This window comes from Hermetia illucens, chromosome 7 (assembly GCF_905115235.1).
Source record: "Hermetia illucens chromosome 7, iHerIll2.2.curated.20191125, whole genome shotgun sequence".
NCBI lineage: Eukaryota > Metazoa > Arthropoda > Insecta > Diptera > Stratiomyidae > Hermetia > Hermetia illucens.
The window spans coordinates 886,192-902,541 of record NC_051855.1 but is presented as its reverse complement, the minus strand read 5'-3'; the positions used below and the strand labels follow the sequence as shown (position 1 = coordinate 902,541).

At 41.5% G+C, this 16,350-nt stretch overlaps 1 protein-coding gene across 1 annotated transcript; it reads right to left on the bottom strand.

Annotated features, from left to right (window-relative positions):
• Positions 1-8,809: 8,809 nt before the first annotated feature.
• Positions 8,810-15,426, bottom strand: LOC119660815 (inositol polyphosphate 5-phosphatase OCRL). Its single transcript, XM_038069658.1, has 10 exons — positions 14,790-15,426; positions 14,131-14,732; positions 13,886-14,059; positions 12,059-12,388; positions 10,651-10,851; positions 10,442-10,577; positions 9,770-10,300; positions 9,526-9,715; positions 9,213-9,443; positions 8,810-9,121 (listed from the first exon to the last, which is right to left on the bottom strand). Exons 1-10 carry the CDS (start codon positions 14,874-14,876, stop codon positions 8,991-8,993), a joined length of 2,613 nt encoding a protein of 870 aa, XP_037925586.1. The 5' UTR covers positions 14,877-15,426; the 3' UTR covers positions 8,810-8,990.
• Between the last annotated feature and the right edge of the window lie 924 nt (positions 15,427-16,350).

The following is a 16,350-nucleotide window of genomic DNA, read 5'->3' as shown; positions in this document are numbered from 1 at the left end:
GAGAACCGAAACCTCCGCACCAGTGTCGACGAGGTAGTTGCGCCTGCTGAGAGGGTTGAAAATAGTTAGGCGACGTGGCACTGCGCTCTGGGTGGCCGTCGCCAAGACCCCCCGCGGACCTAGTTTTTTGCGGTAGGCGCGAATTTACAAGGTAGCGTACATCTTGTCGCTTTATCTCCGAAGTTACGATGGTACCAGCAAATACCTGTGTCCGCAGGCTGTCTTGACGACCTGCTAACCGAACGCTCTTTTCGTGTGGCAGACCGTGAGCGAGCTCGCGATCTGGCACCCGAACGCTGAGCGTCCAACGTCTCGGCCACGCTGGCAGTTAAAGCGGCTATCTCGCGCCTTAAGTCGCTCACCTCATTCGACGGTGGTTGAACGGCCGCCATGGTTGGGCGAACGTACACCTCCTGCTCCTGGTTGGCCGTTGCTGGCAGTTCCTCCAAGGAACCGGAGACGCAAACTAGGATCGCCTAGGTGCCCTCCGGGAGCCGTCGCAGCCAGAGCGACTTGATCAGGTCATCGCCGATCTTGGTCCCACTCAATTGCCTCATTTCGCGAAGCAATTGGCTGGGAGTTCGATTACCCAACGTTAAACTCGCCAGCAAGTGGTCTAATTTTGCCGACTCGCTTGCCGACAGGCGCCTGATCAACTCGCTCTTGAGCTGCGAGTATGATGCCGACTTCACTACGTCGGACACCAGAAGAATCGACTCTTCGTCCAGGCCGACCACCGCATAGCTGAAGCAGGTCGCGTCCGAAATAAATTTCGAATGCCGCGAATCCTGCCGCGCCACAGCAAGGCCAATGATTACCTATGGAGCGTTAATCTGGGCAGAAAGAACCGAACTCAGCACACAAGCCAGGGAATTACATAAGCTCGAATGGCTGGCTTGCGTGTGTATCAGTGGGACAATGAGGAGGTGCCCAACGGCATCCCTGGAGGTCCTTCTGGGATTAACCCCTCTCCATCTGCACATATAGATGCAGGCAAGGAGATCAATATTCAGGATGGCCGGTAGTATGAGTGAGGCGGGGAGCTGCCTAAATCGAAGGAAGATTGATATTCTTTACTGATAGCGAAGGATAACATGACAACGAGGTTTCACTTCGATAAGAAATTTGAAACACGTTGTTGTAACAAGGCAAACTGGGAGAGCGTGGCTGCGACATACGGCTTAAGCCAGCAACTGATTACTTGGTACACTGACGGATCCCTCACAGCAGAGAGAGCGGGTGCCGGTGTCATTGGTCCAAGGAAAATGTACTTTGAGCCAATGGGCAGGTACACTAGCATATTTCAGGCGGAAATATACGCCATAGACAAATGTGCCTCCTTTAATCTGCAAAGGAACTACAGGGAGAAGAACATAGCTATTCTCACCGATAGCCAAGCAGCGATCAAGGCACTTAAGTCCAACCAGGTGAACTCTAAACTGGTATGGGAATGCCTTGAGAGATTGAATACACTCGGCTCGTCCAACAAGGTCTGGATACTTTGGGTTCCAGGCCATGCTTGGTTGGAAGGCAACGAGGCAGCGGACGAACTAGCCAAGAAGGGAGCAGGGACGCCTTTACACGGGCCAGAACCCTTCTGTGGAATCGGAAACGGTTTCATGGCTATGAATCTAAGAAATGAAGAGAAACGGTTGAGGGAACTATATTGGGCGGGCCTACCAGGGATGGAGCAGTCCAGGGTGCTTATTGGGGGATACGAACCCATGCGCACAAAGGATTGCTTAAACTTCACCAAAAAGAACCTCCGAATCATAGTGGGAATTCTCACTGGTCATTGTCGGCTGTACTATCACCTAGGGAAACTAGGGATATCTACGGACACTGCCTTCAGGTTTTGCAAGGAGGAGGACGAAACCTCTATACACGTCCTGGGACAGTGTCCGGCACTTGTGCAAAGTAGGTCGAGATATCTGGGAGAACACTTAATACCAGATGCAAAGCTGAAACATCCTGAAGTGGGGAACATACTAAAGTTCCTAACGGTTACAGGCCTGCTTGAGATACTATGATCAATAGGTACACTATAACCAGTAAAAGGGGCACAATAGTTCTTCAAGGACGCGGTGCGACTTTCCCTTAACAGAATAATAATATTCCAACAGTTTTTCCATCACTTACTGCAGAGATAAAATCGGATCTGTTGCTGTTTGGTATGGGCCGATGCTTTTCTGAGCGTATGGGGTTAACGGAGCAAGGTAGCGGAGAATATCTTATATATGTTACTCAGGAACGTGCTACCTCCATAATTGATGAGCTGCACGATATCTCCCTTTTTATGTATGGGGCAGATAATACCTCGTTGCCAGTCGTCAGGCATTGATTCGCTGTCCCACACCTTGACTATAAGTTCATGAACCGCTTGATGCAGTTGCTTACCTCCATATTTAACCAGTTCGGCTGTAGTTCCATCGGCTCCTGGCAACTTACGATTCTTAAGCCGATGAATTGCACGGTTACTTCTACACTTGGTGGTGGCAGGATTTGTCGTCTTTCGTTCGTGGGACTACCAACTCGCCGATATTTTGTTGCAGTTCATCAAAATACTCAACCCATCGTTCCAATATGCTCCTTTTGCTGCCAATCAAATTTCTCTCTTTGTCTCGGCAGAATGAGCATCTTCATCCTGCTGACTTGCTAATAAAACTTCCGTGCCTGGTGCGGTTGCTCTCTGTATTTTTTCAGTTCACAGACCTCTTGGTTCTGCCAGGCTTCCTGTTTTCATCTGTTCAACGGAAAAGCGACTGCTTCTCCGCTCGGCCAAGTTCGTGATAAATTTCCGCGCGTGTCCGCGTCCTTTGAAAATGCAACTTTACTCGGTATGCGGCATTCTTCCGTTCAGTGGCTAGTTTACATTCGTCTTCGAACCAGCAGTTCCGACTCTTTTTACGATTTGGGCCAACTATGCTTACGCCGGTATCAATGATAACGGTGACAGGTGTGATTGTCAAACGGGATTATAGGCGGTGTTATTATTCGAGCCCGAAGCACCATACCAACGAGATTGTTATCAGTACATCTCTCAACGCTGTTACATCAGCCCTATATTGAGGCGGCATTAGATCTGTACAGGGAGCATAATGGGGCAACTTTTTTCAACTTCGACGGCTTGTAAGTTTAGCGTACCGTTACAATAATGCATTTTGGAGTTTAGATAAAAAATCGATTTTGAATTTTTTTTAAATTTAAGCAGTTATATCTTCGAAGGTATCCTGACCTTTCCAATTAAAGAACTATCCATTTATTAGAAATTTTATGTAGTTTATGAAAATTGTATCAAATGACTGAGGGAGTGAGAAATTGTGATTTTTTTGGGAAGGACAACATTTCTTACACTATTCACGAAATACCCTGTAATGATAAAAGATAGAGTCCCATTCTGTGGATTAATTTTCATCAAATGAGTGGCACTATCTACCATTAAAATTTGTACCATAATAAACGGGACGCTTTGCCAAGTTGAGCTTCCACAATAATTTTAAATAGTCAGAACCTCTCTCGTTAGCTATTTGGTGCACCCAGGGTCCACCAACAAGAACGTGCAAGGTTTTGTCCCTCATGTTCCCGTATCGAAACCGCAGACACACACACCCATATATAGTTAAAAAAGCCCACGGACCCTCTTCCCGCCCAACCGGACCGAGGGGCGGCCAACCTAAGGATGGGCTGAAGGCAACTTCCAAAGGCCCGCATCACAGCGATGATGCATTTCAACGCAAAGTGTGTGCGACCATGCGAAAATGTATTACTACATCCCGATTGTCGCAAACACTTCAGTCAATGACGCGGAGGTTCTACACTACAGAGACATGGATCTTATATCGAAGACAGTGCGGATCAAGACTGAAACCCATTAGGTCAGATTGTTACCGGACAGGACTCTTCGGACTATAGCACAGGTTGCAAGGATAACCGCTTTTTGCATCTCCATGTATAGTCCAGCCCTAAGATCGAGCGTTTTCGGCGCTTTATGTATGTTCTGCGGGACTAATCCCGTCGCTGAAATTACTACTGGGACAAGTTCGATCTTTTGTAGTCTCCAAGCCTGCTTCATATCGTCTGCCAAGGGGCCGTGGTTCCGGATTTTTTCGTGCTGTTTTTCAACAGTGTTCCGGTCCGACGGTACGGCTACATCGATTATAAAGCACGTTCGTTCTTCCTTCAGAAGCAGAACTAGATCGGGTCTGTTATGATTAACACTGTGGTCGGTGGCAATAGTGTGCTCCCACAGTAGTTTGACCCGATCATTTTCCAAGATTCTCTGCGGAGTATACTTATAGTAAGGATGGTAGGTTTCCACTAAGTTATACTTCAACGCAAGGTTTTGATGGAGAATCTTGCAGACGGAGTTATGACGATTGGTGTACTCGGTACTGCTCAACATCCTGGATGGTCTCCTCTTTACAGTTGCATAACCTACAACTGGAGTTCGTGATTGAGGAGTCGTGATTTTTTTGTTGGGAGCGAAGCATCCTGAATTGAAGTTAGGAATGCTTCGGTCTCATAGAAAAGTACACCATTTGTTGGAGGCTTTGATGTCAATGCCTGACAACAACAAATTTTTTATATGACCTCCGTGAATGGGTTTCTCTTTCCACATGTCGATCTTCTGTTAGACTGAAGTAACATTCGACATGGGATCCCATTCTCTGCTTCTCAAGTTCAAAGGAGATAATTTATTATCTGCCATGACGGTAGCCTGATGTATTTGGCTAGAGGATTGTTTCTCATAGAAAAACTCATGAAGAGAATACACTTGATTGTACTGCAACGTTTTTAAATCAAGTACCCCTCTTCCTCCCTGATGACGTGGGATAGTGATCCTCAATTTTTCGGCAGCTCTATTGTGCATGTTGTTGTTTGCAAGAACTACCCTTACCCGTCTATTGACAGATTCTAAATCAGTATTACTCCACTGTATCACACCGAAAGTGTATAGAAGGACGGGAATGGCGAAGGTATTGATTGCCATGATTTTATTTTTCCCGTACAGCTCAGTTTTAAGGACAAGATCCGGACGCCGTTCAAATTCCCCCAGCAACTTAGATTCGATTACTGCCACAGCAGGTGCTGTTGCTTGCAATATGCCGAGGTATTTGTAGACGTCGTCCGAATCCATACCCTTAATTCGGATGTTATTTTGGCTGTATCCTTCTTTTTCGGTGTGTTTTCCCCGAACAATTGTTTTTATGCGACATTTCTCCAAATCCAACTGCATGCCGATATCCCTGCTGAGCTGGATGGTGATGTCCAGCAAGGAGCGGCATACATTTCGACAATATGCCATGCTTGACTTGGAACCCGTATTTGCTTTCATGCAAAAAATGGGATAGCGGATTCAAAGCCAAACAAAGCCACAGTGGGCTTAGAGAGTCACCTTGGAAAATGCCACGCCTGATTGGTATCTCTCCTGATATTTGTGAGGATACCGATAGCTTCGTGCTCCAATTCTTCATTACTGTCCTCAAAAGAAGAACGACATTCGGGTTGATTTTATACAAGCGTAACACTTGTAGTAATCGCGAATGTGATATGGAATCAAAGGCTGATTTATAACCGATGTAGGCTGTCGAGATATTTCGTTATATATATATATATATATATATATATATATATATATATTTTTGGAGCCATTCTTCAAACTAATAATAGCCCCTATTCTGTTTAACACACTTTAATAGCGGTAAAGGAGGACGAACACAAAGGGAAACGTTCTGCTTGTCCGCGGCTACTTATTTACAAGATTAACTTGCGATATTCGTAGCTGTCATTATCCGCAACCCATGACACGCGCCTGGTCGCTCTGCGTTTGCAACTCAGGTGAGGATAAACCTGGTGCGGCTGGTATATATATATATATATATATATATATTTCTTTTTTCTGGTCAGATCCCTTTTGAGCCTTTACAAGATTTTGAAGTAACCTTTTAGGCTTAATATTGGTTACTTTGATCCAAAATTAATTAATTACTCAAAAGCATGAAGCCTTTGTCAACTACAGACATGAGTTTGTTTCTATTTAATTATCGTTGTTGGGATACAAAATTTGTTTGTTAGTTTTGAGTTGGTATTATCTTTTACGACTTTAACCAATTATATCAGTTTTATTGGATCACTCAATTATTAATTGTATTCACTATCGATTTATGATTCCACTATCGCGACACTTTATTAATGAACTAGAAAATTACTGACTGCGCCAGTTTTATAGCTAGCGGATGCACTGAACAAAAAAATAATCGAGAAAATTTTAAACTAATTATACTTTATTCAAACTTGTGTAGGCTCGGAGAAAGTTTCCGCTAATAGGAGTACAACTGCAATCGCGCGAGTGTAATGTTTACGCGCTTTATATATTCCAATTATACTGATGCAACTTACCAGTGCACACTTGCATTTTTAAGGTTTTGTTTGCAAAACAAAACCTTATTAAAATCGGTTCAATGTCTGTCTGTTTGTCTGTCACAGGCACTATTCTCAGAAACGGCTATACCGGTTGACACTAAACTTGGTGAGAAGGTGGGAACTGTGGACCCCCAGACATGCAGTGAGTGATATCCTGTTACGTTGAGATTTAGGGGGGTTCCCCTACATGTAAAAAGGAGGGTGTACGATTTTTTTTACCGAATATAGTCATGTGGGGTATTAAATGAAAGGCCTTAATTAGTACTTTTCGAAGCCGGTCTTAGTTTTGAGATTTACTAAAATGGCGGGGAGTGGGAGGGGTGGAAAGTGATGATTTCTTTAATGGACCCATTCTCTGAAACTACCCAACCGAAAAGTTTGGAAAAAATCATGAAATTGCCTCTATATGGTGCCCAGGACTCAAAATACTCTCCATATCGATATTTGTTCAAATTAATTGCATAATAATTGCATATTACCATATTTTTGGGAAAATTGGGTAAAACCCCCCTAAGTTTATCCCAGAGTTATAAAAGTCCGTAGTAGTATAAAATATAATATGAAGCACGTTATCTCCAAGTTTGATCAAAATCATACTATTAGTAACAAAGTTACAATAGCTCAAAGTTGCCTTTACCGTGTAAATTTACAACAAATTATATGGTGGCTAGGCTCCAAGGTTTTGAATGTCAATATCACCCGAAAGTGGATATTCTCACATAATATTAAGTTGGGGGAAAAGTAATGTTGTATTTTGTCAATAGATGGCCACACATATCTTGTGTTGCACTTATTGCATCGGGTCATACTATAAGGCGATTTGAAGACGACAATCTGGGCTACAGATGTCTCTTTGACAGTTTTATGATCGTACGTTTCAGTCTCAAGTTATAGCGCGTCACCAGTCCGCCAAGCAAGAAATTCGTCATATTTGACATTTTTACTACCTGAGAGGTAAAGGTGCAGCGAAGGCGGCAAAGCAATTTTTTTAACTTTATGGATCCGATACTGTAACGATTCGCACAGCCCAGCGTTGGTTCGATCGATTTCGTTCTGGTGTAGTGGATGTCGAAGATACACCCCGTACTGGTAGGCCAATCGTCGTAGAAATCGATAAAATTGTCGAAACCATCCAAGTCGACCTGCATGTGAGCATTCGCTTGATTGGCCAGGAACTGGGTATGGACCATAAAACCGTTTGGAACCATTTGCAGAAGATTGAATTCCGAAAAAAGCTGAATGTTTGGCTGCCACACGAGTTGAAGGAAGAAAATCTTTTGGACCGAATCAACGCCTGCGATGCACTGCTGAAACGGAACAAATTCGACCCATTTTCGAAGCAGATGGTGACTGGTGATGAAAAGTGGATCACGTACGAAAATCTCAAGTGGAAAAGATCGTGGTCGAAGCACGACGAGCCGGCCCAAACCATCGCCAAGCCCGAATTTAGGGCCAGGAAGGTTTTGCAGTGTTTGGTGGGGTTGGAAGGGAGTCATCCACTATGAGCTGCTCAACTATGGCCAGAACCTCAATTCGGTCCTCTACTGTGAGCAACTCGACCGTTTGAAGGAGGCGATTGGCCAGAATTGGTCAATAAGAATGGTGTTGTGTTCCACCAGGACAACGCTGGGCTTCACATATCTCTGATGACCCGCCAGAAGCTACGGGAGCTCGGATGGGATGTCCCATCGCCCCTGAAGTGTAGTCCGGGCCTGGCACCAAGTGATTACCATCTCTTCCGGCCCATGCAAAACGCTCTTGGTGATACTAAGTTGGCCTCAAAAGAAGCTTGCGAAAACTGGCTGAGTTTTTTACAAATAAGGAGGGGTAGTTTTATAAGAATGGGATAATGGAATTGCCTTCTAAATGGCAGTGAGTTTGCAAACAAAACGGCGCATATTTGACTTAAATCGGATAATTCTATGTTAAATAAACCGTTAAAATTCGATCACAAATACGACATTACTTTTTCCCCAACCCAATATATGGGTGTATTACGTGTTAGAAATTCACTCAAATGTCTTCATAAAAGAAACACACAAAATCCTTCATACCTGAAGCGTCCAGCTACCGGTTTCCCCGACTTATTTCAATTTATATCCACATGTATGAGGTTGTAATGTTTATGCCTCAACTTGCTCGCCTAATGTTGATATTCGCAGAATATAGCGTCAGATGTAAGGCACCTTAGAATACCTAGTATTGACTTTGTGGGACCGAAGGGCAGGTGAGATGTGTTCATGCTGTTCCCACATCAAAGAGCAAAGATCTCTCAATGAAATTGGAAGTCAACACAGAGATTGTAATACAAACAGCAATTATCAAACATCAATCATCGAATCTACATTTGGTGCTTATGAGCCACATTAAAAATAACAACTGAAAATACAAAATAACTTTTAAATTATTTAATGCATTGAATTTCAGGTACGTCCCCTCTTAATACGATTCGCCATCTATTTTATTTGTGTATTTTCTATTTATTTTGGATTTGTATAAATCGAACAATCGAACATTTTTTTGCTATCTTCGGAATAACATTTTCTTCTTTAGTGGTTGGTACTGTACTACGAATATTTAAATTCATTACGTGCAAAATTGAATATCCCACGTGACAGGAATCTTTTAATGAAATTTTTACGTTGTAGGCCATGAATATCATGTGATGAACGGATGAGGATCATTCCGAATAGTTTCGCTGCAATGAAATAATTACTTGCATTAACATACCGTAGCTGTGCGGTTTAATAGGAAGTAAGCAACTCCCTTTTTGAATAGGAAATACCCACCAATAACTTCAATGTTGGCATTTCGGTTTTGTTCGATGAACTCGTGCAGAAACATGGTCAAATACAGAAAAACATTTTTGCGAGGTGTAGACAATTTATGAATAGCACGCAAGCACAATTCGAATGGATAATCGGGATTAAGTACATTCAGGTCGAGAGGATGAATTAATGGATTTCCGGATGATTCCAATAGCATTAACAGTGCTTCAGCTGCTGTGTGGGGAGTTCCAGCTGCGAAAATAGAATTAAAGTCATAGGCATATACCAGCAGAAGCATTTTCGAAATAACGGAGAAATAGTTATATGTATTTACGGAATTCTTCGGCTGCTCCACAGCTGTCAAGCCAGTCACGGATCTCGTTTATGTTATCATTAACTTTGAAGCTACGTTCTAATTGGAATAAGTTTATCTCCTGCATGCCAACGCGATAAAGGTAATCAATAAGAAGGAATATTTCGCGGGGCATTGTTATTTTGAACGGTTCTGTTGTTGATTTCATTTGCTGGAATAAGGCTTAACATAATATATGATCCAATTGCAGTTGTGCTTTACTTACAATCTCTGTCAGTTCCGACCACTGCATATCAACTATTGGCTTATCTAGACAACAAAGAGTTTCGACGGGCAATCCAAAACAGCTAGGTTTATACTCACCCATAACTGTTATGAATATATCACGACCATTCTTAACGTGAAGGACTAGAATGTCTAAAGGAATTTTTCCTATGTGATTTCCCTGCTTCTTAATAACCCGCCAGACAGTCTCCGACTTAATGTGGATTTTAACACGAATACTCAAACTTCGACCGGTTATAAGGGTGCCATAACATGGGTCTATGCTTATCCAATCTTCACATATTCGCATATCTGTTTCTGTTTTCTCCTTAAATGAGAACTCGACGGGTAGGTGACAGTTATTGGCGACGGTAAAATCACGGAAATATTCTTCATTGAACTTGATTTCTTCAAAATCGAGATCAGTTTTTTCAACTGTAATTTGTGGTTGATTATCATTTTCATATTTGTCAACCCGTTTGAGAATTTTCTCGTGAACCCGTTTGTACTTTTGTTCGTCCTTGGTTTTAATCTACAATAGGGAATCTGAAGACATTTATTCAATATTTCCAATTGAAATTATGAGAACAAATATCTAGAACGGTAACTCAACATGTTCTCTACTATTAGTTATTTACATAGATCTAAATATCCTTGAATTGTGAATACTAACATCAGCAAGAAATGTTGCATATACTGGTTTATGATCACTAAGTTGTATTTTCATCACATTCCTGTAGACTATTTGTTTAATTTTATCACCTCTCCACAGAATCCTATCACACCATGCTGGCTGACGATGTTTCTCACTTTACGGAATCGATTAAAATAAAAAGTAATATTAGAACAAGAGAAGAATAACATTTTTCCGCTTGGGCATACCTACTGTCCCAGTTGTCTGTCCCTGGATCATATTTGTATGTAGGCTGAAAGGTTATTTCACCTTCATAATAATTTTCAAAAACCCGATGTGCCGCTCGTTCAATATTTAACTGGTCAAATTTTAGCATGACTCGATAATCAGTGATTTCATCACTTGTCATATTTAGTCGATAGTTTAAATCACCAATCCAAAATATGTGGCTGAAAATGAACACAAATATATGAATTAGGTAAGCTGATTTGCTCTCGGCGATTGTCATTGTATTACGAGCATGTTTATTAAGGAGGGGGGAACGTTAATTCGGGCAAAAATCACAATTTTGTGTTTTTTTTACGGTACAACTAACACCCATTTTTTAAAACAATGGTATATTAAGATATGGCATTCGAATATTGTATAAAATCTTAATTAAACAATATTGAAAAATAAGGCAATGACAGTAATTATTCCCAAATGTCGCGGAAAAAAGTAAAATTGCGATGCCATTCACAACTCGGTGCTGGATCATCTGAAATAAAAAAATCAAAACTTTTTCATTAGATGATCGCTTTCTCCAGATAACGTTTAGGTTGTAAGTGTTTTAAGAAACTTTAATTTTTCACTTTCTGGGAACACTTGAAGTGGAAAACGCGATTCTTTGTGGAAAAAAATCGCCTACTTTATTATTGCAAAATAGTAACAAATTTGGAAAAAAGATAATGTACGGAAATAGTGAGTAAAATTTTAAAAGGATCGGTGCAGTAATTTACAGTTATGAGGGCACAGACTTTGAAAACGTGAGTTTTGGGAGAACACCTTTTATGTTTTGAACACCACGAAGTTGGAATAAGCGTTCATAAACGAGTTTAATCCACTTAGCTCACACTGAATCATCGATTTCAGCAGTTTGTTGTTCCTGTCTACGACAAAACCTGTCTTCTTTAGCCAGTTTTTCAAATCGCGGCTCCGGTCGGCTTATCGGCCCCACTCAAGGGCGCTTGGTCCACACAGGTTCTCATGCCTTGCATAAATGTTGGCAATCTTAATGATGACAGAGGTTCGCCTCAAGTGCTTTGGTGAGAAGAAGTTGGTTCGAACTCTCATTGTTGTTCTGCGTAAAACCTCCGACACATCGTTTCAAGACGCATCTTAATTCAGATTTTCATAGATAGGCTTGATGGTATCCAAAACATTCTTGGGAAGAGCACAATAGGTGTGTTTGAAGGAATTCAATGCATTAGTAGCTGCAGCTTTTTTTCTTTCAAACCACGATTCCGCGCTGTGTAATATATATTCCTTAGTTTTGCTCTGATTCATTTAAAATTTTCTTGAAAGGCTCCCCACTCAGAAAATCATATTAAAAAAAAATGCAAAAACATAATAAAAAAAACGTTACTCCCCCTCCCCTTAGCTTCTATAACTACTTACTCGTGATTAGAAATATCCTGTGTGGAAAATAATAGCCTTCTATTAATTTCATTGAAATCCTCGTTCCGCCGTTGCACCTCACTCACATGAGCAGCCAAATGTGAATTAACAAAACACAAACTGTCTTCATTTAATGTTAAACTTACTCCAACGCCGCCTTTATTGCCCATGAGATTTAATGCTCCCGTTCCAACCGATTGTTTTTCGCATCTTGTAATATTTGGACGAATGCTTCGTTTTACTACAATGGTTAACATCATCCCGACTAGGCGAACTGAGCAAAGTTCTTCATATTGCGCGCCTTCGTGCAATGACTTCATAATATTGTGGCTGTAAAATAAGGATCGGATGTAAGCTTTACAAATGATTTTACAATGGCAATTTAACTGTGAGCTAATACCTCACGTTTTCGGAAAACTGTCTTTGTGCATAACGAAGAACTACAAGCAACGAATGAAAGTGAAACCTATATTTCCTTCCAGAAAACTTGACATTTCGCAGCTTATACATCGGAGATAGTTCGGGATGCAGATCCTTACACCCTTGCAAGAGATTCTTACAGTCTTTCCTATACCACCAACTGCGAACCACGTGGCCATAATTATTGAGAACACCCGATCCCATAGGCAGCTGCCTTCAATCCATTTCTAAATCAACGATGACTCTGAGGTGTTAGCCGGGAAATTACAAGTTTCTTAAACTTCAATTTTCTCATGGAAGAATTCCGAACAAAATTATTACTATTCTTATTTCATTTTACTTTATTGCTCTTCACTGCATATTAATCTCATATGGAACTACTACCATACGGTACTAAACTAACTAGACTGAACGAATCGTTTTTGATGTGTTTACCAGAGCATTCGAGCCCCTTGCTGAAAGGATTTACATCGTGCTTGGATAATTCCTATATTTGGTTGCAAGCCGTTCTGTCAGGACCATCCTAAAGGATGAGTTCGCGAAGATTCAGGAATCAAATAGGGTAATTTGAACTACAAGGCAAAGCCAGAGAGAGCATTATTTTGATTATCTTCACAGAAGGATAAAACGAAAACCCTATAGAGCAGTATGTTAGGGACACTGCTCCCTAAACTACCGGCTTGAAAAAAACTCGGATCGCGGATCATCCAATAGACAGAAGAGAAACTGAAAGGCCTTTTTTTGCAGGCGGATAATTTGAATATCACGAATGATTCCGTGGTCAGAAAACTGGTGTCAAATCTACCCGATATAGGATAATAACCCAATCGGACGATAATTCGAACATTCCATTAGACTGCTTTCTGTTTTCGTATCAAAATGGCTGCTTTACGATTAGATATTCTTTTTCCAATGAAGTTTGGAGAGCCCATTGAGTCACATTAATGAGTTAAGAGTTTTTTTTATTTTCTAGAATTTCATCGTCAGCTTTCGCCTCTTCCCAGTGTTTCGTTTCATTCGATTATTTAGCCGCCTTCAGGCGCGAAAGTAGTCATGACAACGCCGACGCCATATTGAATACGTGGGCTACCAAAGCAGACGAGTTCATGTTGCTTGTAACAGCCTTTCGGAATGTATTACCGTTTGGCGAGCGCAGATGCCGATGCATCGCTTTCGACTTCCTTCGTGTTGTTGTTCACGTACGCCCTGATGCCGCCTTTATGGCAGAAAATCGAATTTCATTAGTTTTGTACAGAAAAACACCACTGTTTTTCTGGCAACATCCGTTAGTGGCAAAAAAATTATGTCAATTTCTGAAATTACCTGAATCGAGCGGGCATTCATATCCCCCGTAGGAAAACTATTTGATCAAACTGTTAGAAACTGGAAAAACAAAGGTAAACTTACATAACAGATCTGTCAGGACGAGACTCGCTGAGCGTAATCGCTTTCGGTGAAAGATCAAGTTCTTGAAAAGCGATAGCGTAGATATCCGGTGGGTCTTCAGATGCAGCCAGCCACGGCCTCAAGTTTGTCGCGTTGCATTGTTGTCCGTTTACATTCCAAGTGGCACAATAAATCCTAAGAATATAAAATAATCGTGCAAATAATGTCTTTCCTAAAAAGAAACGGCGAACACCATTAATACTGACCTGTAAGTCTTATTTATTATATATTCGTGTTCATGTTTCTTGAGCTCATACTGAAACTTGGATTCCCCCTTGAGCAAAGGCTTTGAACCATCCGCAATACAGCGGTCAATCGCAAGTAAATCATCTTCTCGCCGGTATCTTGCCAGCCAGCTAAATTCTTTTTCGCTCCCGAAAAATCCACTTTCATCAGTAGTAGTGCCGCCACCGGTGCCACTTTCGTCATCATCGAAAGGTGGTGGCACAATCGCCTGGGGATATGTATCCGCAGTTCGCACCTTGTAGTCAAAAATGTCATCTACTAAAAGCTTGAAAGAAGTGTATTCGTCCGCATCATCTGGGTGTGAGGGGTAGAAAGTTGATTTTCGGGCGCTCTGGGATGATGACAAGCTGAACCCCAAGACGGAAATCGTGTTACGAACTTCTGACTCCATACGGAAGCCCTTATCTATTGGAAAAATGTTGTCGACGACCAAATCAGAAAAAGTGCGGGGTTTATCACAGGCCAAAGCGAACGAGAAAACAGCATAACTGTCTTGTGTCGCCACCAACGCCAAGATTCGATTCGAGGTTTCTACACCAATCCGTTGATAGGCATGTAGAACCTGGAAGTGCATGGTATGAAAGTGATGCCGCCCAAACTCGCAAATACCAAGACGTACCGCCTTCACTGTCTCCCCTGGAAGAAACTTTTCCTGGACGATCTGGAAAATGAATGTCGGTGTGTTTTCTACTGTGCCGTTATTCATAGCTTCGTAGTGCACTTTACAGCTGCTAAAGGCGAAGCAGTCTAACTATTTTCCGGTGTTTTTGTACTTTTGTCCCGAATTAGGCACTCCCAAAAGTCCATAGTCTTCAAAAAATAAACAACAAATCCGACTCGCTTACTTTGGCCTCTTGAGGCAATGGAATAGTTTTAAGCACGGTTGAACCTGAACTCAATTGTAGACACTTCGTTTCGACAAAACAACGAACCACTCTTGCTTATTTTCATGCATTTATTGACACTGACATCCTATGAATACAAAACAATTGACTAAGCTAGGAGGATGAACCTTAGCAGATTGCTTTGACGTTTTCCAAGCTGCTTGCATTTAGGCGCTCGAAAGCATTCTGTCGGTGAATGTCATTTCTTTTGGTTCCGAAGGTTTATAGCGGACTTCCAAATGGTACGGGTCTGAGGGCATTCGGAGCGTTTAACTGCTATGGCATTTTTAAAATGCTTTCAATGAACTCTAATAATTGCAGCAGGAAATTTTGAGTTGAGATGAGAGAAATGTCGTTGCAGGCTAAAAAATGCCGTTACCATGACGAATAATAAAACTCAGCTGCTGATACCTAGTTGGGTGGAATGTGAGATCTCAATCTGAGAAGAGAAAACATTCCCATTAGCTACATTTATAGCTGTGTCCATTATGTGCTCGCTATTAGATATTTTGTGGGTACGGGTCTGAGGGCATTAGCCCTAACTACAGTCAAGGAATTAAAAAGTTGGACAGTTACTGCAGTGCTCTTTGAAGTCAAATACCTCGGAAACCATATTTAAATGAGTTATGTAACTCTTTATCGGGGTTTTCTATCGTTATTATTATTTTAGTCCATACCATAGTATATAGACCGGATTTGCGAATGTATTGGAAAAGCTTATCCATATACATCGAACACCCTCAACATCTAGCAGTATCTACATAATGTGGTTTAGTACCTATGATGTGTACGAATAAAGTTTTCCAATATATTCATAAGTACGGTCCATTTAGTGTGGATACTATTTATTTGATATACTGTGGTGCAGATAGTACAGGCACTATGGCTCTAGTAGTGCAGCGGTAAGGCTTCCGCTTGTGCATAGCTGGGCTTCAAGTTCGATTCCCGGCTAGTGCGTTCTTCTTTGTTTCCTTTTTAATAATAATAAAGTTTATCTCACATCAATTTGAACTTTCCTTCCTAGTAGGTGTAAAAGAACTTTTCAGACTGTTTTCTTCTTCTTCGAACAATAGACTGGCTAAAGAATCCGCGTTCTTTCTCGGCGACATAGCAAATCGAGGAGTCAATTCTTCGATGTTTGAACAAGTCGTAACTTACAAAGCATCCAAAAGACATTCGTTCTTGCATAGTGCTTGAGGGGTCATCCCGTGTGTCGGGTTGGAGAAATCGATTTTTTTTGCATGAATTGTATCTAAGTATATATAGTGGAGAATATGTTAGCAAAGGGATTTTCCG

Bases quoted from the DNA above. Each gene is read 5' to 3' on its own strand.
- LOC119660815 (XM_038069658.1), bottom strand. From the start codon at position 14,876: ATGAATAACGGCACAGTAGAAAACACACCGACATTCATTTTCCAGATC. The intron at 14,060-14,130 runs GTCAGTATTAAT...TTATATTCTTAG, and splicing joins ATAATAAATAAGACTTACAG to GATTTATTGTGCCACTTGGA. The intron at 10,301-10,441 runs GTTAGTATTCAC...TCCCTATTGTAG, and splicing joins ATGCAACATTTCTTGCTGAT to ATTAAAACCAAGGACGAACA.